The following is a 24,827-nucleotide window of genomic DNA, read 5'->3' as shown; positions in this document are numbered from 1 at the left end:
TTTAAAAAACTAATATTTTGATATGAAAAACTCTATAAGGCTTTTTTTAGTGCATATAAAAAGTATACAGTGACAAATAATATAATATAATAATTATATGAGGTTAACAAAAATTGTTAAAAAAATAATGTTTTTAAGATTCAATTTAAAATAGATATTGAAGTAAAAAAACTATTATTAAAAATATATAATATCTAAAATTATAATATAATGAATAAAATGAGAATCATTGGGTGATTAAAATATAACATTTTAATTATCAAATTCATAAATACTACAAAAGTAATTTTGAAGAAAATAAATGTCATTTATTTTTTTGATGTAAAAATATTATTTAAACTCTTAAATATTTTTAAAATAATTCTATAACTTTTGTAAACATATCAAATCTACTTAAAGAAACATTTTAGAATTATATACAAATATATAATTTAAATCAGTTGTGTATTAAAATTGGCCAATACTAAATAACTTAATTTTTATTTATGACTTCAATAACTTAATTATAATTCTTTTTTATGAATAGTAAAATATTGACTATGAAACTTTCTAGTTACTTTGAGTATTAACTTATGAATTAAATAAATTTATCACACGGTTGTATTTTAATTATTGAACATATGTTACTGAGACAGATGAACTATCTGAAGTTGATATTGCTCGTCGATGATTTGGTCCCTTAAGAAGTTGTATTTTTACTCGATAAAATTTCAATCCTTTTTTAACTTTATATCTATTATCCTCCTGTAGAACAATATTGGAGTTAAAAATGTTTTAATAGTATTTTTATTAATACAAATATTACTGCTTCAAAAGTGCTATTACAAAAACCAATAGCTTTTTAACTTAGCTAAGAATCTAAAACAATAAAGTAAAAATATTTTAATTTAATTACTTTAACTGCTTGACAGTATTCTTTTTGTACAATTTCTGCCGAAAAATGTTGTAATTTTGGTGTTTCATCTACAAAAATATTTAATATGTTATTATTCATATGTAACTAAAGTATAATAAAATATTAATTAGTCTTACATTACCTATATACATTTCTAGTGTTTTAAAAATATGTAAGAAAATTACCAACATATTTCAATTGTTATCTTATATATAAAGAAATTTATGTACAAAATTTTTTTAGTTTGATAGTATTTCATTTTGTCAATAATTTTAGAAATTTTTAATTTAAAACTAATATTTATAAAATAAATTGAATATGTTTAATGACAATTAAGACAACATGGGTCAAAACTAATTCACATTAATGTATATATACATAAATATATTAAAACAGATTTTTTTATTAATTTTATAAATTTATTTTCCAAACAAAGAGGAGTTTAATATAATATAGAACTCTCAAATGTACAAAATAAATAATAATAATAGAAGCTAATTTCAACCATTTTTTTTAATAAAAAAATTGAATATGAATATTGTTTCTATATTTAATTATATATATTACATCACTATATTTTAATTCATAAAATTGTATCTATAGATATTTAATAGACATACTTTTTAATAAAAGTTCAGGAAACATAAAGGTCCTAATTCCACTGTCAGATAATCAGAAAATAAGAAAAATAATTTAAAAATATTAGTTTTTATAATCTAACTTCAAAAACAAAGAAAAACTATCTACTTAGATCATACACAGAAATACTGAGAATATACTATTACATATTATAAATAAATGTGTCAAGTTGCTATCCAAAAAATAGTGAAGGTGAAACAAGATTTATTTGACGACAGTATAACAGTTATTCTTCATCTGGTACATATAGACTATGGAAGCATTGGAAGCCTATGGTTTTATAAATAAAAAATAGATAGGTATGTTCACATAGATATATGTTTTCATCAGATCTAGCTCACCGTGCCATTCTACTGATTGATGTTTATTGATTAATAATTAAATATAAGCATGCTTACAATACTGTGTGATATCACCAAAAATCAGCTGTTTAGTATAGAAAGAATTATAACTATTATTCTCAGTGTATATAATATCAAATATGTAATCTAAAATACATATTTTGATATCAACTTTGTACATGATTTGATTTTAAACTATTGGTTCTTATTTTTTTTTGTGTTGAAATTAAATTATGAAACTATTTCTATGATCACATGATAATCTGTGGCCACGGTATGAAATACTTAACTACTTTAAATATCACTTGAGTGATTCTTATAGTCCGTAATCGGTGTTATACATAAGACTTCAAGAAAAAAAAAAACGATTAGTTTGGTACTAGTATCCTAAATCGTAATATTGAAATATGCTATGAAATAGAGAACTGAATACTGAGGAGACAATTTTGACTAATTCTAAGAATACCATAACATAATCAAATACAAATTGCGATTTATGGTTTTAAAATTGATCATTATTAATTATTTAGTTGATGTTATCATTTAGTTCACACGTTTCATTGATATATAAATCGTATTTTGTCTTTTTGATATTTAGCTTTCAGACTTAATAAGTGTTAATCTGAAACTTATTTTAAGTCGACTATCTGGTACTGGTTGTTAAATACATATTCAAAATTAAATTCTTATCAAATCATACCATTTTCACTATCATTGATTTAAATATTTTAAATTAGATAAAAATATTTATAATTTATTTATATTATATATCATAGGTATTAATTATTAATCAATGAAATAATATAATAAGGTTTAATTATAATATATTAACTATGGTTACACTGTTTTCATTTGTTATCAATAATTTAGTAATAGAGCATGTAATTCTTAATTTTGTATGTATGTAAATATTGTAATATTGAAATATCATTGTAAATTTATTGTAATACCTAATATTATAAGCTGACATGTAATAATGTAATAAAGTTCATGAATTGTTTGATAACACATTTTTATTCCGATTAGATTTATTTCGTTCGGTAATTCGGTACATTCAGATAATAATTATTTCCTAAATCCTATTATTTAAAAACCAATAACTGAATTATGACTACACATTTTAATTGAGGTAATATTTAAGAATAGTTAATTAATATTAAACTTAAAAACATTTGATTATAACAATGATTTTAACTGTGTTAAAATGTAAGTATATATCCTAAAAAAACACTATAAAAAATGCGCATATTAATATATTGTGTTATATTATATCAGTAATATTAAAATACTAACCAGAGCCAATTTTTAAAAATAAGCTTTCTATGCTGTCGGGATGTAAAAATACCAAATTTTTTTTATTTTCTTGATATACTCTATAGTTTCTGTAAATGGAGTCCCATACAACCAAAACATAATCTCCAACATTGCAACTAAATATGAAAGAATATAATATAAAATTAATATAAGTATATTAATAACAATGAGATTTTAATAAATTGTATATTGTGTGTTTATATATAATATACTTACGAGCTAACAGAGAGTTTCCCTTCATCAGATTCAGAACTTGAACTTTTACTCTACACATAAATAAAACAATGATAAGAATTAAAAAAAAAAAAATTATTATTTTAATTTACCAGTTCCACGAAAACACTGCTTGATGCTGTACTAGAATCTATGTCCCTATTTAAAATACATAAAAATATTATTCAAGTATAATTTATATAAATACTGACAAAAATACTATAAGATAATATAAAGACGACTAGTATGTGTCTAATTAAATTACATTAAGCATAGTTTAAAATCTTAATAAATGTTAAGGAATAAATAATTTGGAAATTGCATGAATCCTTTAAGATAATTAATATAATTTTGCACATTTATGTAAAAAAATAAAAAAAAATTAAGTTGAAAATAAATGTCTTGGTTGGATAATAGGTCAAGAGTCAAGACACAAGGATTCATATCGGGATACATCTCTATTATGTAGATATATTTTTCAAATTTACCATTCTGGTACAGCAATACTATTTGATCTTGGTTTTGAGACATAAGTACTTAACCTAAGATCGTTTGAACTTTTTCCCTTTAAATATTTGAAAGATTTGCTTTTATCATCTGTATTTTTCTTGCTGTCACCCCAAAGGCACTAAAATAAACATTTTAAATTAACTAATTAGCATAAAATGTTATTATTTATTATTTTGTAAACATAACAAATTTAATGTTATTAACTAGTTTTAAATTTATTAACACAACTAATTAATAACAACATAAAAATGTAAAGATTTCTTAGCTCTCAAATTTCTATTTATAGAAGAAAAAAATGAGTACATTAGCAAAATAATAGTATTGATTAATAGTAAGTTAAAACTTATAAGCAATATACAAATAGGGAATGGATAACTTTAGAGGAAACTAAACCTGTGTGCCTTGTCTTCGTCTTATAAATGCATAATATTATAATGAATTAACCTATTATCAAATTGAAATTTAAGAATATTATCTGATGAACTTGATAGGTTTTTTTTTATATTTTAATTTTAAAGTGAGTTATAAACATTTTATAATTTTAAAATGCTCAAAATTTGTTTTAAAATTAATATATAAAAAAAACCTATGAAGTTCACTAAATAACATTTTTTTATTGAAATTAAATGTTTTATGCATTTGTAAGCTGAAGACAATGAATATGACCATAGTAACTTTTAATCATAGAAATTGAATAAACTAAAAACCCAAAAACAAAATAATAGTAATTTTTATTATAAAATATAATTTAATTTGGAAAAAATAATTATAAATACAATTTATTTTCAAACTACTGACAATTACTTGATCATCCTTTTTTTCATCACATTTCAACTGTCGTTCTTGAGCTATTTTCTTTTCACATTGCTTTCGTTCTTCTTGTATAGCTTGCTCTTTTTCCAATAACAAGTCTTCTTTAAGCTGAGCCATCATTGCTTCATGATTAACAAGTTCAATAACATCATATCTCTGGTTTAAAATCAATAAATAGTATAATAAATTTATAGTCATGAAAAATAATAAGTATATGTATATATATATAATAAGTTTAAAATTTTAGATGATTTGAGAAAAGTATATATTTTCTTATCTATACAAAAAAAAAATATAGATATTTTTAATCAGGAATTTGTCTATAAAATAGGATTTTTAGAGGATGCTATGATAACATGGGTATATTATACATCAATTGCTAGAGATAACATAGGTTATATAAAGAAAAATAGGTAAGAAAAAATATAGATTGTACCCAGCTCAAAAAATATCTTTATTAATTTTACCTTGTTTTTTTCTAAGCTTTGTTCACTTGAACTACGTTCCATATTAGCTGCTTGAGTGACTAATTTAAAACGCACATGCATCATTTCTAGCTCTTTTTTATGTGACATTGTCAGTTTATTTGTTATTTCTTTCCGTGCATGTTCTAACACTTGTTGCATCCACTCATCTCTTTCATTCTCCATTCTTAAACGTAACTGACGTTCGTGTTCTTCATTTTTTATGTGCATTTCTACAAGAGATTCCAGCTCATTTATTCTTATTCTCATACAATCCAATTCACGTTTACTTTTTTCTACATACTAAAAGAAATTAACATTATAAATAAAAATAAATAAATCTAAATTAACTTGATGATTCAATAGATGACAGTATGATACACATATTTTTCTAAATTTTAATTTAAAATTAATCTTACTTGAATAAGCTGTTGTATATGAGAAGTTTGAATGTTATATTTTGATAGTAAATTATTAGTAAACATATTAATCTCTACATTTTGTTGAAGTATGAATTGTTTGAATACATTTAAATCAGATCGCAATTTATTAATTGTGATATTAGCTACATTTTCCAATGTATAAAGACTCTTTCTCAATAATTTTACTGTATGCTAAACAAAACATAATAATAATGATATAGATAAAATATTATTTTTAAGTATTTATATGAATAAAAATAATACTTCTTGATGGCTTCCAATATACTTGTGTGGTATCATAAAACTATCTGGATTATAGCTGTCATTTTCCCTGAAAGTAAAATATACACAATTTATAAAATTAAATAAATTAATATTAATAATACTCTATACTAAAATACAATTTATTAATTGATAATAATATATATGTAAGTAAAATAATAATAATATTATATAATGTATAACAGTTTAATATAATATACATAGATGTAAATTTAATTAAAATTACAGTGCTACCTATCAAGTTACCTAAGTAAAACTTTTTTAAATGTACTTAACTTGAATTAATTTCTAAAACTATAATTAATAAAATAATTATTCATATTTAATATTTATAGTATATATAATAATTATTGTACTCGATTAATCAGACAAAATATTTATTTCTAAATTTTTTTTATTTAAATAGTAATAAAACTGTAGTTCGGATGAAATATTCAGTAATGCCAGATATTCATTGTTGTATAAAGAATATTCATAAATCAATAATGTACTAAGATATTTACAGTTTATTTTAGTATAAATTATACAATTTTGATGGTCTGGAAACAAATAGTTCTCTATTATATTTTTTAAATTCTATAAAAAGCTTGTTTAAAATTTAATTATAACTTAAAGTGAACACTAAGCATCATGAAAATTTTCATAAAATAAATGAATATAAATTTTATGAATAAATGAAAGCGATTAATGTCAAAATTTTATTATTTCATACAATATTATTAAAAAAAAAATATTCGAGTTAAAGAGCCCAAAATCAAAGAATTCCTAATTATTAAAATAATACATATTTGAGTATAAATGTGTATACATTTACATGCTCTTAAAATCTAACTAAATATAAACTAAAAAGTGTATATATATTATATATATATATATATGTACTTTTTAAATAGATGCATTAAGAAATTGGCATTCAATATACTTCTATATACATTTAAAAATTATATAAGGTAATATAAAATCGGTTTGAATCTATTAATATATCTCATCTAAATAGCTTTATTTTAAGAATAAATCACGAGTTGTAACGCAGATTAAAATCAATTATATACCGATAATATTTTAATACGACTATGCTACATAATAAGTACGAGGTCCATCGCATATGATTTTATATGTTTTAAGTTGAAACTCGCATACACATTAAAATTAGTTTGAAAAAAGGTTTACAAAAATATATTAAAATTGTTGTTTTTCAAAACACAATACAAAACATTTATCTCAAATTGCATAATAATTTTATTTCTCTGAATTCGATCGATAAATGTTTAATCAGAATTTATGAACTTATTAGTTGTTATAAAATACTAAAATATTTGCTACAAAATGAAATGTAGGTACCATTAAATAAAAGTAAAAAATGCCTAAAATATTAAAATATTGTCATAATATACATTAAAATATTACCGTATTTTAATCGCATCATGAAACGAAACTATAACTTTCTCACGTGGTATTTAGTATTTATTTATTATGTATATATTATTATACATTCATATTAAATTATCTACAGGCAAAGATATAAAACACGTATAATCCAAGGTTTTTCAACATGATTTTAGTTTATGATTTCAAAATTAGAATTATTAAATAAGCCTTTAACTTAATAAAATGCATGAAAATAAAACCTGATTAGATTTATCGTATTTTAATAATTTTTAGCAAAAGTTAAATATTTATTTTATAAACTGTAGGTTAGGTAATAAAATATGAATCACGTAGGTTTGATACTATGATACTTTTATTCGAATTATTTCTATAGCAAAATAAGTTAGATAAGTATTTAGACATAAACAATTTTTATTATACCTAATGGTCGAATAATTGATTCGTATATTCTATAGTAATGGGACTTAAAACATTCTTCGTCAATTAAAAAGAACCTAGTACTAACGATAAGTGTCCTATGGGAATTAACTAAATACGCTGTTTAACGTTATTATTATAAACTTATTTGTAAAGGTACCTATGTAATTACAGCAATCTAATGTTTCTGTCAGTGTTAAAATCGAACCTGCTTAATATTAAACACTAGTTCAGTCATCAGTGTGGTACCGCACAGGACAGAAGCATAATGTAAAAATAAATTTAAAATATTTGAATTTTGTATAATTAATTACAGAAAAAATTTAAATCAATGCGAATTGTTAAAAAAATAATTATGTTTCAGATAATATATCGGCGAAGTTACCAATTAAAATCGAAGAGAACAAATTAGATAAACGTCTTAGATTCGTCTTTGAAGTATGTAGTATTGAATTTTTTTTAAATTATATTGGATTACTATGTACATTAAACTTTTTTAAATAACTAATATTTATTTTAATTAAACATAAATATAATGTGTTGTATAAATTAAAATAATGTTTTACAATCTATACATAACCCGTCTAATATACGTAATATTCATAAATCATAATAAATGCAATAAATTTTTCCCGTATTATAAACCATTCATTTTTTTTACTTTTTTTTTTTCTGTAATGATTGATTAACTAATTAGGTATAAATAAATAATCTAGAGTGGGATAAGAACAACAATAATTATAAACATGATTTAGAAACTTAACTTACTATACAATATTAGAATTACGAGATTTTCATTTTCATTAAATAATGAAAACATATTACTTTTAAAATAGGGTTCCATAAAAACATATATTAGTTTAATGAACCAAATATAATCCACGAGTTACTAAATCATAATTAATTAAAAAACCATTAGATTAATTTGTAAAACTCGGTATAAGAATGTTATTGTTACTATAAAATAGTTAGAAAGTTATAACTGTTATAAGAAATTGTTAGTCGGTTTAATATTCTTAAATGTTTATTATACGCAAAATAATTTAATTAAATTTGATTATCAGTTACTAAGATTGTAGAGATAAAAAAAAATTTTTAATTTCAGCCAAATGTATAGAACATACGATATATATATTATATATTTTTGCGTAAAAAAGTATTTCGAAGTAAAAATAAATATTATTTAATAATCAAAATATATTCAAATGTTTACTCATTTGAATAATTGAAATAAGTAGTTATAACACAAGGTCACACATATTATGTCTTAACTTAGCTAAAAAAATTTATAATTTAATTTCTTACAAGTAATAATAATTGTTTTTATGAACTCTTTTAATGAAAAAACCGATACAAATACAATAGGAAACGGAGCTCTGCTTAGTAAGTAGTAAAACACACTAATCTCTATAATCCACCAAAACAAGTAGTCTTTCGAAACACACAAAGAAAATCAACTTTCCTATCTTAATTTGTATACAGGTAATAACTAGGGCTAAGATTTATATGCAATAAAAATTGTAAAATATGCGTTTGGTTTATTAAAAATATGCAAAAATATGCAATTAATATTATATACGCCAAAAAATATAAAATATACACTGATAAAATCATACGTTTTCAAATTGATTAAATAATATTCTTAACTATTCACGCTATTCAAATATATTATACAAAATAATTACATGGTGTTTTAAATTATTAAAACTGGTCGGTCTTCTGTTAGATCTTAATATAGGTATTTTTGAACAAGGTCAATACATACCGGCATACTGTCACACGTTAAAAACGTCTAGTAACAAAATATTCTATAAAATATGCATTTTTCGCGTTTTTATAGTCAAAATATGCAATAATATACATTTTTTCCAAAATATGCAAAATGAAATCACCACTGTTTATCTCATCATAACCTAATTCATGGACATTACTTACAAAAGCAATTATCAGAAATTGTAAAAAAAATATATTTTTGCATATAAATCCTAGCCCTAGTGGTTAGTAATAACTAATGATATTTACTAATGAACATTATATAACACAAATATATAAATATATTTTTATAAAAGTATTAAAATCTTATAAAATTGCAAATAGGTATTAAAATATATACAATACACAAAATAATATTCAGATTTTATTTACCTACATCACATTTTTAATAAATTTTATATAAGAATGTTTTTTTTCTTACATTTTTATTTTGTAATTACTGAAAAATTAAAAATTATCATTGAAAAAAAGTTATACAATGTGTAAATCTCAAATAACTATATTGACTACACAAATATTTATTATGATACGTTTATTTATATTTTTATTCAGTAATAAATCAAACAAAATTAAACAAACTTTTTCAAAACAATCAATAATAATCACGTTTATTAATTTTTTCAAAATACTGGAAGTATCCAATTATGCACAATTTTAATTGAATAAATAAGTTAATTATTTGTTTTGTTTCAAAGTATTATATACAGTTGGATAATAGTTATTATAATTAAACATGAATAATATTATTTTGGTAATTATTACATTAGAGTGTAAAAGAAATATAATATATTAAAAAAACATACAAGACTTATCATTTAACAGCATCGTCTGTATCATCAATATGACTTTAAAAAAGTCTAATGACCTTTGTTATACGCGATAATCTAATTTCTGAACATTTAACATTATAAAAATTATATTCTACAGTCTAAAACTATTAATCATCTATTAAGTATAAATCGAAAGACTATTATTAATATTACAGGAATTTTTTTGCAATTTTATATTTTAAATGGAGTTTTTCGAAATGTTTAAAAAATATCTTTATAAATTATAATAAATAATTCTTATCAATCTCATAATCACTAATATATTTTTAACATGTTTCAACGACTTATATGAACATTTTTGAGATTTGTAAACATATAAAAGTTCAATAACTTTTTTTGATTTATTAAAAACACTATATCCTCATTTTTTAAGCCACCTATTCACAGTACATTTATTTGAATGAAAAAAAAAAATGGTGTTAAAACCACATACTTATATAGCTAAGTGTTACTAGATGGGCATGTAGGTATAAAAATTACTAAATGTTAAAATTAATTATGAAACAAAAACAATTATGTTGTTAAATTGGTTGGTATTTTAAAAGGAATTAAAAAAATACAATTTATCAGTATTTTATGAAATTTTATTAACTACCGACCAATGAAGTCAAACTTTACAAAAACACTTAAATAAGATATGATATTAGGTCAAACAACTTCAACAATAACAGTCAACATTACATGAAAAAAAACATTTAATAAAAGTTTTTAACTATTGTGGGATATCACTAAATTTTCAAAAAACTTTGGTATTTACTTAAATTATGAAGGATTTTCAAAAAAAAAAGAAACCTGTTAAGAATCAATATTTAAAAATTTCTCTAGTGATTTCAACAATTGGATCTTGTGAGGAAAGATTAACAAATTTAAAAAAGAACTATATTTCCTGTTGAAAATCAAAAATTAGCAAAATCTATTGATAATTTTTTTTATACTTGATTTTTATAATTCATTGAATATTATAGTCAATAGTTATTCAAATTCTCAAATCAAAAATAGGACTATTTAAAATTTGCTATCAACTATTACATTGAAATTATTTCCTAATTTGCATGATTTGTTACAAGTGGTACTAAGCATACCTGTAAGCTCAGCTACAAGTGAGTAGTCCTTCTTAGCAATGAGAAAGATTAAAAATTGGTTAGGAACTACTTGATTCAAAATTGTTTTAGTAATTTGGTAATAATACACATAGAAAATGAAATAGTTAAAAAATCATTAGAATCAAAACAAATTTTTGAAGACATTATCAAATTTGATTCAAGAAGAGTTCAGTAAATAGTTTAACACTTAAATTAATTTATAGTTTATCACTCATTAACATTTATTTTGGGAATCAATCAAGATTCCAATTCTTAATTTCACTTTATTATAATATACATTTTTTTTATAATTTTATAATTTCAAGAAGTTAAAAGTATAGTTTAAGAAAAAATTTAAGTTAACTTATTATTTTTACTTAAGTCTATGGACATTTCAAGTAAAATAAATTATCATGTTATTTAATAAAATAATTAAAGTTATTTCTACTTTTTTTTATTATTTAACTATTTATTTTTTTAATTATAAAAATATTGCAATAGTATGTATCGCGTTCATATATTTTAGCTTATTAGTTCACATTTATATTGAAATATAATTAACTGCTACAGTTTATAGGAAACTCATAAAACATTTTTATAAGTATTTTAAAATAAATGTTGACAAAGTTTTATATTTTAACAATTCTAATAAAAATTAGTTATTTTGTTGTTTTTCAAAAATAGAACAATTTTCATATAACAAAAAAATATAAAAATATGATTACCATTTTTTCTATAAGAGTTTGGAGCTAAAAATGTTTATATGTTAAATTTAGGATGGCGTTATTAGATACATTTCATGGGATAGATTTTACTTAAAGGCTAGCATTTTTTAGAATACATAGGTATTAATTGAAGTCTAGGTTATTTTCTCATATTATAATAAATACATAAATTGTGGCCAAAGTTTTTTTTTTTTTAGTACTTAGTAATTCAAAATATAAAAATACATTTTTATAAACTTTGTTTACTTTTCCATTTTATAACTATCTATTGTATCATTACTAGGATAAAAATATTATTTTATAAAAATATATATATATATATATATGAATTATCACTAGATTTAACCTAAGGGATGGGATGCTATATCAAAAGGTTCAAATAAAAAATAGATCTTAATTCAAAATGTTTTGAAAAAAATAATAGTTTTAAAATTTCATTATCAAATTGGAATATTTTACAATGGATAGAACACCATCTACAACGGTATGCCAGTATATAACACACCATATTAACTTTTAACCAAAGTGCATACAAAATTATACCAAAGTACATTCATACAAATGCACATTTTTTAATGATAATTGATAATCTAACAAAATATGTTAAATTGTACATATGTGCAGTCAGAAATTTGTTTATAACTTCACCCATCCTTTAATAAAAATAATTATTATTTTTTTTTAATTTTACTATACAAGAATTATTATTCTAATGATTGTCTTACATATGTCCTCAAATATAAATCTAGTTATTTCGATAATACATGTAATTACAATAATTGTATCTAGATTAATTTTTTTAAACACTTTTATTCACAATATAAAATATTATAATTATAACATAGACACGACTGCATCTCATAAAAGTATAACTCATTTGTAATTAAGAATTGCCTATTTATAATACAAAACAGTTCAATTTATAAAATGAGATTTTATTTAAAAAAATTAATATCCTAATGATGATTGATAACACTCCACATGTAAATATATGCTCAGTTATACTAATTATAAGTGTGTTATAAACTTATAATATAGAATAACAACCATAGTTTAAGGCAATACGGTTATCAACTGTGCTTACCCATAACCAAAGTGAAATTATTATAAAATAATATTCTGTTATCTCTAAGTAGTAAACAAGTACATTATCCTTAATTTCAAAATAAATATTTTTACATTGATTATGCTCATGAAAATCAATTTTCCTCATCAGTTTCATACTTACTTTTTAGACTTAAGTTGATAAAAAAAACATACTTACTTTAAAAACTTAAGTTGATAAAAAAAAAACCAATTAAATTATACTACATTTAAAAACTAATGCTCCTTACTACTTCTATAATTTAACTTTCAAATAAACATACTACATTGTGCACATAAATAGTATATTCTCAATGTCCAGAATACCTTAAAATATTACACAAAACTAATAGAAAGTTATTATACTATTATAAAAATTAAAAATATGAAGCAATGAAGCAATAATTTTCAAATTATAATTCATGAAAAATAATACGAAGATAAGAAGTAAATAAATTAACTATTTATACATACATTTCTGAATGTGTTCTTTTAACAACATCTGATTCTAGCTGCATATCAATCTTACAAGATCCAAGACCAACTGCTGTCATTACTTCATTAAGTTTTTCTTCTATTGTATTCATATCTCCTAACATTAAATTACTTGTTTCCATAGCTACAGACTTATGATCATTATTAGATTCAATAGCTAGCGTACCATCTTCTTGTATTGATTTTGATAAAAAGAACTGAGTTATTGCATTGAAATTAGGTACTGATGTTACACGAGCTATTTGAGGCAATTGTTTAATTAAAATATCTAAATCTTCTAAACAAAGCTGAAAGTTAAAAAAAATTAACAATTTTAACATACTCATTAAAAACCAATATTCATCTTAAATAATTTATTGTTATTACTTTTGGTAAGTTATAATCAAATATTGGAGGTGCTTGTGTGGCAAATGCTGGGGGCATATCTTCTAGTCCAGGGAATAATGGGCTTAAGAAATGACCTTCAAATTGGGATTGAAAATTTTTACGTTTTGCGATTTCATCTGAATGACGTGCCATCATATGACAGGCAAGATCACTAGACCACTAAAATTAAAGACGTACTATTTAATTCGTATAAATAACTATTATCATGGGTAACTCAATAATTTATATTATTAATTTATAAATTACATAAATTCAAAAATTTTATTTACAATTAGTAATGCTTGAGAAAATATACGTCTTCTAACAACTTCAGCAACTGCATTAAAATAAAGTGTTGGTGTATTATGTAACTGTTCAACAACATCTAAATATTCACGAGTCAATTTTATGCTGTCACTATATAACAGCATGATAGCTTCAACATCACTAACTTTATTTTCTATAACAATCAACCACCTAAAAATAATAAATATTGTTATAATATACTATATAACGTAATTACATTTATTTTTTTCATAAATTTAATATTGAAATAGAAAATTATTGTGGCTCACTTGATATAAATTAATTGTCAGAGTGATTGTAAAAAAAAATATTTAGTTTTAATATAATTTAATTTTAAAATAACATAAAAAAACATATTAATTGTATCTGTAAATAATAATGTTTACTTTAATTGTTTCATTTTATTTTTAAATCATTTAATAAATCCAATAATTTAACGGTTTCAGTTTAAAGAAGACTGAAATATTCTAGTATAAAGATTAAAGAATAATATTATAATATTATTAAAATGTTAAACAAAGGAATTTATTATTGATTTTAATACAATGATTATTTAAGTTTTTGATATCTATAGATTACCAAAAGTAATGTTAAATTAGTTTTGATAAAACTAAATAATTACTTTAAAAGATTAAATAACTATAATATTTTAGTGTGAATGTATATTAATATGAAAATTTAATTTGATCTAATCATTATTTATTTATATTTAATACATATTATTGTTCTTGCATTAATAATTCAATATCAATCTTTATGTTTAAATCAAGTTATATATTCTTTTCAATGATTCCCTTTACTACAATTTGCAGTTATATATACAAATCTAATAATTTTGTATAATTTAAATAACTATATTAAACATAAAAGTCACATGTTTTAAGTATAAATCATACATCCTAAGTATAAAAATACATTTGAGTTCGGGCTTAACTTACTTAAGTCGTGGGTGTAGATTGTTGCAAAGTTCTTGCTTTGCTAGAATACTTCTATTTCGAATATCACATAACCTTAAATTATTCTTATTCATCATTTCTAATTGTTTATCGTGAGATGCTAACAGCACACTTATAACTGATACATCACCTTCATTAGCAGCTTTTGCATGATTCATTTTTATAGTCTAAAAACAAATGCAGAATATAATAAAAAATTATACATAGTAAAATTGTTATAGTTTTAAATTATTTTTTAAAATAGCTCTTAATATTTACATCGGCAAGATTATATTGTTCTGTAGCTAATCGTTTACTTTCATCCATCATTTGGGCTAGTTTAAATAACCTATGTTCCAGTCCTTTAATTTCAGAACAATCACTTCGACTAGAGCATTCATTCATAGCAGATACTTCTCGTAAGACTGAAGTTAACATCTCTTCATTAAACTGAAAACACAACAAATATTTATGGTAATAAAATAAATAATCCATTATTTAAGAATAGTCCTCATTCAAAATACCTGTTTTAAACTATTTTCACAATGTTCAACTATATGTTTCAAATTTGTTAATCCTTGTCGAGCTGTTACCCATTCAAGTAATGACTGATGAACTACATTTTTTACATCATTTGTTGAACTATCCATTCGTGCACGTTCTTCAGAATTATTTTCTAAAAGAGCTGGTAGCAAAGGAATTTTCGAAATTTCTATCAAAATATCATTAAAACTGAAAAAAAAAATACAATCTTAAGTAATTATAAATGTATTTTTTAAAAAGATTTGATAGGAAAGGCTCACATTATTTGTTGAGGTATAGTTATATAAAAAAAAAAAAAGTAACTGAATTAAAAATAATCTTATAATAAACTATCTGGTACATGTTTATTTAAAAATTGAATAAGAGCCTAAATATATATTTTTAAGTACAATTACTATACTAATAATTTACGAGTTAACTAATAACATATCCAATAATTCTAAAAAATATTTTAACTTTAATTCATAAGTAATTATTTAAGTACAGATTTTAACAAAGTTTTTTTTCTACCAATTCAAAACGATACTTTATTAGCTGTCTATAATTTGATTAAATATTTTATAATAATTGTGTATTATTTTTATTGATTTTTTTAAGCTTTTAACAATTTTAATGTACTAATTATATGATAAAATATAATGGTATTTTTATTTTTCAATTTTAAGATAAAATAAAATTTGATTGTTCAATGCAACTTTTAGGATATTAGTACATTATTCAAAACAAATAATTAAATTTACAGATTAACTATTATAAGAAAAATAAAACTATAGAAATATAAACATAATATTAATAATAAAAATGTTTGGAAACTATTTTATTGTTAAAATAAAAAAATTTAAAGGATTTTTAAAAAATGATTGCGTAATATAAATGCTTCTTTGCTTTATTTTTAAATATTTTTTTTTATGTTTTTTAAGTGCTTCAAAATCCATACTCTTATAATTATTACTGATATAAATTTAATCAATGTAAGACTACTTTATACTGAAATATAACATCTTATATAATATGTAAATCTTTAAATATTAATATAAAAATCATTACAGATTTAAGAAAGCTTTGGTAAAATAAATATAATATATTCACTAAATTTATTTAATAATTTTATAAAATATAAATTCAATATTTTATTTATGTATTTGCATAGTATCTTTTTATTTCTTCTTTATACAACTTTTTAATTTCATATAAACTTTGTATACTACTTCTTAAGTACTCCTCACCTTAATCGTAAAATTCATGTTTAAAATTTTACCAGTATGTAACATTGTTTTGATTGTTTCCAATAATTTAATAAATGAAAAATCAATTAATCTTGCATGAATTTCCAATGCTATCTTATTAAAAATTATGATTTATAAGTATTTTCAAATACTATAATATAGTCATTAAACTATTATTATACTCAATTGTAGAGTATTTAAATTTTTATTAAATATAAATTAGACTTTATTTAAAAATATATACATATTCAAAGAAATCAATTTTAAAAAATGTTGATACATAATAACTAATAAGTATACTTAAAATCTTTTATTAAACCAAATTATCATGAATGAAAATCAAATAAAGAAATTTGAAAGCTGTGTTCCCCTACAAAAAAAATAACATTTTTAGGTTTCATTGTGCTAAATAATAATATTACAATTTTTTTAGGGGTATGCTTTTCTCCTAAACTTAATATTGTACATTATAACATACTTGTTCAGTAAATTTATACTGTCTTCTCGTCCATTGAGATATTGTTTAAAATCATTTTCAAATATATCAGCTTTGTATTTAAACTTTTCTACTGTATCAAGCATATTTGCTACAGCTGCTGACCAACCTTTAAATAAATTAAAAATATAAAAATTAAGACAATTTTTTAAACTAAATATTACATAAAGAAAATATTAAAATATTATTTAATAAAACCTTGGTGCATCATATGTTGGTCATTGATGAGAATATCTATACAATTTAAATTATATTGAGCATTTTCACTGTATTGCTGTGCAAGAGAAACTCTAACATTTAATGCTTCTATTGTAGGTGGCATTCCCTGAGTCCTATGGTGTTCTCTTGTAAAGTCTATATCTGAAACATAAATTAAAAAATAAAATTGATAACTATTTTGTTATTTATAAATAAATTTACAGGATTACATATTAAACACAATAATATTTAACTAAAACTTAATAAATAAGTAAAACATGACTTTAATTTAGTAAGTAAATTAAAAATAATAAAAATATTTAAAGAATAAAATTTTGATATGTAACATAATATTATACATATTATGTTAGTTCTAGATTACAAGGGGGTATGTTCTTGAGGCCTGCAAACATAAGGGCACAAAGTTTTGTCACATTAAATTATGTTAAGCGGTAATTTGTATTTTTTGTAGTAAAAAAATATTAGATTTTAACTTTTAAGCCTAATTATTAAAAAAGAAAATAAACTATAATATTAAATAATATTTTATTTTATTTACGTGACAATCTTTCTAGTTATTACCAGACAATAGTATTTTGTATTACTTTTTTTTTTAAATAATATTTTTAATATTCATACAGTTTTTTTCTTGTACTATGACAAGTTTCAAAGATAACAATATAAAAATAATTGTTATTTGAATATTTTTATTATTGAATTAATTTAAGCTATTTGATAAAAATTAATTAACACATAAAAGCATATAAAATTAAATAATATATTTAAAAATAATAAATATATACCCATAGAACTATCAGAAACCATTGGAGTAAAAATAAAAATAAGTAAGGAACCATGAATAAATTTGTTTTAAAATTTCTAAAAATTATTTGATTTTCAAAATATATTCATTATTTCTAATAATTTTAAAATTAAACAATATATTTTTATTATCTAATTTGGGTTTTTAAATAATAAAAATAAATTTACCTATTTAATGTTGTTAATATTTATATTTATGTACATTTTAACTTTTAGACTATATTATTTTATATAGTAGTATTATAATATAAAAACACAAATTTTTTTATAATGTTAATTCTGTACTTTTATACTCTAATAATATTTAATGCAAATACTTAATTAACAATATCATGTTCAAAATATTAAATTATAGAATTCAAACAGAAATAAGAGCAGGACTATAATTTTTATTTATTAATGATGGCCCATAATCAAATGTTGACCCTTAAGTCACAGTGTTAATCTAGGCTTTGTATCTGTGTGTTAGAAATTGTTAACAACTGACAACTAACTTTATATTGTTTTATTTAATATTTAATGATATTAATTACAGATATAGCTATCTACATAATTATATGATAAATTTAATTATATTACATTATTATTTACATGTTATGTACTTTATTAGTATACAACTACGTAAATTAAATACAAAAATGGCATAATGGTATACATAAAAATGTATTAATTCATTAATATTCATATTTAATTAGTTAACAAAAACATTATTTCTCTATAAATAATTATATAAACGTTTTAAATCTCTTATCATTAATAACATAATTATTATAATTAGAAAAAAGTAGGGATTTTTTAAAAATAAATATAGAATAAAATATTTGTATATCACCCATGTAATGAATTAAAATTGTTCATAAAGTTCATATTTATTCCAAGAACCTTGATCATAATGTGTTAGATGTTATTAAGTTCATGTAATGGACACAGATCTTATGTATTATTTTTAACTTAGTGTTGTTTTTTCTATAATTTATACTATCAACATGGATAACTTTTCATGAGACAGAAATTAGAAAATTTTAATATTTACCTAACTTTAACAAAATTATACAATATTATTAAAGCATAAAATGCGAATTTGTTTTCATTAATTGATTATCAATAAAATACATACTAACAAAGTGTAAAATTGAGGAAACAATATTGCAGATAACAGTAAATATAGAACACTAGATTATGAATGATTTAGGTTAATTTTAATGAAATTTTCTCAAATGGTTTGCTAATGTATTATTAAATAATGTTAAAAAAATATTATACTTTTCATGTTAAATAAAGTTGTATCTTAACACATAAAAAACAATTTTTGTATTATAAAAAACTAATAAACAAATTTAAGTATACAAGTCACATTATATAATTTTACTATATTTTGTCAAATGATAAGTAATAATAAAAATATCATATAATATCTATTAATTATTGTTTTGTTCAGTTTATTAAAATTAATATTTTTCAAGAATAAATTACCCATATTTATACGCCAAATCTTGATTTATTAAAAATTTAAGTTATAAACATTATTTTTTTTTTTTTTTGCATACTAATTACAAATTTGATTAATAATTTAAAAGATAAAATAATCATAAAAGTCACTTTACATTACAATGAATTTTGAATTGATTCATCATTGAATAGGTCACTGTAATAGACATATTAAAATTCAATTTTATGATAGATCATTACACTAGGAAAACAATTTTTGATTAAAGATGATCTGTCAACCTAAATTCAAAGGATATTTATTAAATATTTATATTTTTACTTGTAATTAAATTATTTATAAGATATAGGTTTAAGTTTAGGTTGAACTAATTTTTGTAAAAAACAAATTGCATGTATTGTATTAGTTGATTCAACTGATTTGTCTTCAGATGCATATTCTTGGATATAAGATACTGAATTTAAGAACCATGAGTGCGATAGATTTGGCTATGGATTGCTAACACACATGTAAACATTACGAATCGATTTTTTAATGACAGTCAAAATTTTATAATTCATGAATATTAGTAGTGCGATAGGTTTAACAATAGCTTAAAATATGTTTAAACATTTTTAAAATGTTTTTTTATTTATAAAATCATAATTTGATTAATATAAATAGTGGAATGCTTAAATTTTTTACAGTCATTATTTTTTGAATAGAACAAAAAAATTTAAAAAAATTTTAAATATCCAATTTTGTAAGAATTTCTTCTAACATTCATAAAAATTAAGTTTTAATTCTAACAAAATAACATAGGAAGAACTCTGTAATAAATTTTTATTAGGTAAAAAAATACAAACTTAATGATTTTTTAATAACATAATGTATATATTCTAAAAAATCACCCTCAAAATTTAAAATTTAAATATTTTTAGTTTTTACTACTTCAAATAATAATGACCAACTTATATTAAAAAAAACATTATTGTAATTTGTAAAAACCTATTTCTTCACTCAGAATCCTTCTATATTTAAAAATTGAGTAATTCACTATAATGGATATACTAAATATTTGTTGTTTAAAAAACATTTTCGCAATCAGAAATCCAAAATACATGAAAAATATATAATACTAATAAATAGCTAAGATATTTTAAAAATGATATCAAAGATTTCACTACTTTTAAGCACGATAACAAGTGCATTTTTATTTTTAACACTTATAACCATTAAACTAATACATTTGTTCTGCTCAAAATTAAATAGAAGTTTTCATAAAATTATTAAATATATTATTTGTACATTAAGTATAATTAAAAACTGTATAGAAAACTTACAAAATTTTAGTATTAAAATAAAATAGACAAAAAATGAATTAATACTTTAAAAAAAATACATCCTAAGTGATTATTTTATCAAACAACACTCATTATTTCAGAATCTATTTAAGTTTTTAAAAATATTTTTTTAAAATTATTTCTAGTCAAAATAAAACAACTTTAAAAATATATATATATATATATATATTATATTTCATTAATATTTCATATCATTTTAATTAAAATTAAAAAACAGATGCTTTACATTAAATTTTAGGTTTTTATTCAAATTTTTGCACAATGCGATTGATTATCCAGAACTACTTGATCAAACTTTAAAGTTAATCCTATTAACTCTAGAAATAAACCCACATATTATCTGTCAAATGTGACACTAAATATGGATTATATAACCCAGCTAACATTTTAATATCTGCAAATAATATTATAATAAATTTTGATTTGTTAACTTGATAAGTTTTCTAGTTATCTAAATAATACTTATTAAATTTTAATAGTAAAAAAAGGGTACGTTACTTATTATTATATAACATTATATTTTACTTTAAATTATTTTAAAAATAATATGTACATTAGCATTACTCTACAATCACTTTTCTTCACAGAAAATTTTTAATTGAAATTTATTCCGTTAATAAAGAATTATTATTATTAAAAGCTTACCTGGTCGAGTGTCGAAATAAGCAGAAGGTGGTTCAGAATGATCAATTAATTCTTTACTAAACAAAAAAAATGGGCTTGTATCAGTGCCGGCACAATAACATGAAACAGCCTTGAATGGGTCTAAATGGCCTCCGCCACTGACTAGCAAAACTTGCTTGTTCACTGGGATGTCAGTCTTTTTTACAATTTGCAACTTTAATTCAGATACTCTAAAACATTAATAGAAAAATAATTATCATACTAAATAAATAAAATATATATTGAAGAAATAATTTTACGTTTTATTGAGCATGCTAAAATCACATGTAATCCATCTTCCGATGTCAACATGATAAACTAAAAGGTTTTCCATAGTAAATGATGATATTATATTTATTTAGAAAACAAATCTATTTTTGCAATGTCTTCCTGTTACCACAACTTCTGTAGTCAAATATGTTGTCATAAATACATTGTTATATTTTATAAATTGCACGTTGCAATGACATACCAATTCTGTGGTATGAAAAATATTTGGTTTAAAACCTGAAACAAATAAAATAAGTTCAAATGTATTCGTTTAAACAAAATAAATTAAAAAGATTACTCATAAGTTATTACATTAAACAAGATAACTATATTTTTATCATTGAGAAATATTCATATAATAATGACAATGTTGTAAGTTATTGCTAGGAAAAAAATAACCATGATGTATTTTAATTTTAAAGTATTAATACTAGTCAAAATAAAAATCAATCTATTATAATTACAAGTAGTATGACTTGGACGTCTTTAAAAATATAGATATAAATTTAGGGTACCTGAATCATTAAACAGGATTTATATATAGTTAATAAATTAATTCACTTCTGATCAATGTTACAAAAAGAAAATATTATATATTTCTAATACACACCAATTGTATTCATTAATATCAATTAATTTATTGGAATTAATTTCCAACTTGTATTATAGACACATTACACGCTTAATAACATTTTTAACAAATATTAAGCAACAAAATTAAGTTTGTATAATAATTATGTTTAAATCAACATAAATAAAAGTAAGTAGTGATTTTAATAAAAATGTTTAAAATAAAAATGTTATAACAAAATATGTTTCAAGAATAATTAAAAGTTTACATTTAAGTAAAATAAATATTAAACAATAATAAAAATCATGATAAAATATTACAAAATTTACCTATATAATTAAAATATTCAAATGAAAGAGAATTAATGTTTAAATCAAAAACATAATTTAAGCACTACCTATATAGTAGTTTAATATATTTTTACTAAAAATAGGCTTTCAGGGCCACATTATAAATACCTACATTTTTGATTTTTATACACACTATCCATAGATAATTTAAATAAAAATTATACATATTTATAATAATGTAATGAGTAATATTATAGTAAATTAATTTATTGTATGGAAAGGTAGATACCTAATTTATTAATGATGACTCAGCATAATACAAAAAAGAATATTCTAAGATTAAATCAAAATTTACTAGGTAGTTAAGAATCTAAATAGTTTACAAAACACTCAAAATAATTTTATCCATATTAAGTAGATTAATAAATGTCAAAGAAATAATTTACAGAAATGTTTACATCAACAATGATGTAATAATTTCATCATATATATCTCTATTGTTAATTTGTAAAATAAAAAAATTACATACCACATTTATTGGCGCTCGCCAGACGGCAACGCACCAACGTGTATAAATTCCATCGTGACGGATTTACATGTCTAGTTTTTGATCGAGGATGGCCTGCGTTCGCGAATAAAATTGAAACTAAGAACTCGCAAAACAATGCGCAAAAGTGCAAAATCAAAGATAAGAAACACAATGGGGAAACAAAATTGTACAGAACACACTCCTCAGCTGTTATGGTTACGATTATAATTTATGTCGAACAAAACATTAGAGCACGCAATTGAACGACGGAATGAAACTGGGCTAATTCTTAAATAATAGTGCGCTTAAAAAACAAAACGAATAGTAATGCAACAACTTAAAGCATAATATATATACACACATGCAAACAATTTAATATTTTAATTTATTTATTTCATATTTTTAATCACTGCAATAATAACAACAATAACAATAAAGGAAATAATCGGAGACTCGTTATCATCTGTGCTGGTTGGTCCATATGTTCACCTGGCCATCGGATCAGCTGACAGATTGTGTATGGCTGAAGGCTTTTGCTCGATATTATTTCGCGGCTATCAACATCATGAATCGCAATCTCCGCATTACATATTATGGCGTTTTGTTCGACTTGTTTGTCGAAGGTCGTGTCCCAGAATAACGTTATTATTGTTATTATAATGATTGCACGACTTACCAGTAATGCTAATACATAAGTAGTTTAATTGGATTATATGTGTTTATAATATCAATAATAACATAAATATTAAATGCACATTATTTATCAGGTACCTACAAATATATAATATAATAACCAGAATACTGATAGCATAATGTACCTATAGGTATAGTAAGTATTATTTATTTAAACGGAAATCTTATTAATTTTTCAATGTTTGATTTGTGTTACAATTTACAAGATACCTTAACTTGATATAGTATAGTCGTATAATAGGCAGGTATTATGTTATAATTGTATTATATAAGTGAACTAATTAATATTTAATTTATTAATTAAATGAAAAATAGATTATTTTTTTTTTTATTTTTAACAACTTTGGCGTATAAATGTAATCATTAATAGATTAACATTGAACAATTTAAAATGTATATAATATATTATATTATATTATAATTTAATATATATAGTATAATA

The 24,827-nt window shown here is 21.2% G+C and overlaps 1 protein-coding gene across 2 annotated transcripts; it reads right to left on the bottom strand.

The window, feature by feature from the left end:
- Positions 1–443: 443 nt before the first annotated feature.
- Positions 444–24,050, bottom strand: LOC112596535 (RB1-inducible coiled-coil protein 1). Of its 2 annotated transcripts, none has more exons than XM_025342271.1 (21): positions 23,693–24,050; positions 22,293–22,539; positions 22,015–22,223; positions 17,758–17,919; positions 17,542–17,668; positions 15,819–16,026; positions 15,574–15,744; positions 15,298–15,482; positions 14,344–14,530; positions 14,054–14,233; positions 13,667–13,974; positions 5,876–5,942; positions 5,609–5,803; positions 5,193–5,492; positions 4,717–4,881; positions 3,891–4,030; positions 3,516–3,561; positions 3,406–3,455; positions 3,169–3,305; positions 896–963; positions 444–744 (listed from the first exon to the last, which is right to left on the bottom strand). In XM_025342271.1, exons 2-21 carry the CDS (start codon positions 22,364–22,366, stop codon positions 610–612), a joined length of 3,114 nt encoding a protein of 1,037 aa, XP_025198056.1. In that variant the 5' UTR covers positions 22,367–22,539; positions 23,693–24,050; the 3' UTR covers positions 444–609. The 2 variants fall into 2 exon arrangements, with proteins under 2 accessions (XP_025198056.1, XP_025198055.1); XM_025342270.1 differs by having other exon boundaries at positions 610–744; positions 4,711–4,881.
- Between the last annotated feature and the right edge of the window lie 777 nt (positions 24,051–24,827).

Source organism: Melanaphis sacchari, unplaced genomic scaffold, assembly GCF_002803265.2.
Source record: "Melanaphis sacchari strain LSU unplaced genomic scaffold, SCAv2.0 Contig32_pilon_pilon, whole genome shotgun sequence".
NCBI lineage: Eukaryota > Metazoa > Arthropoda > Insecta > Hemiptera > Aphididae > Melanaphis > Melanaphis sacchari.
The sequence above is the reverse complement of the archived record's forward strand: the minus strand, read 5'-3'. Positions and strand labels throughout refer to the sequence as shown.

Bases quoted from the DNA above. Each gene is read 5' to 3' on its own strand.
- LOC112596535 (XM_025342270.1), bottom strand. From the start codon at position 22,366: ATGGAAAACCTTTTAGTTTATCATGTTGACATCGGAAGATGGATTACA. The intron at 14,531-15,297 runs GTAAGTTAAGCC...TATTATTTTTAG, and splicing joins AATCTACACCCACGACTTAA to GTGGTTGATTGTTATAGAAA. The intron at 4,882-5,192 runs GTAAAATTAATA...ATTTTAAACCAG, and splicing joins AAAGCTTAGAAAAAAACAAG to AGATATGATGTTATTGAACT.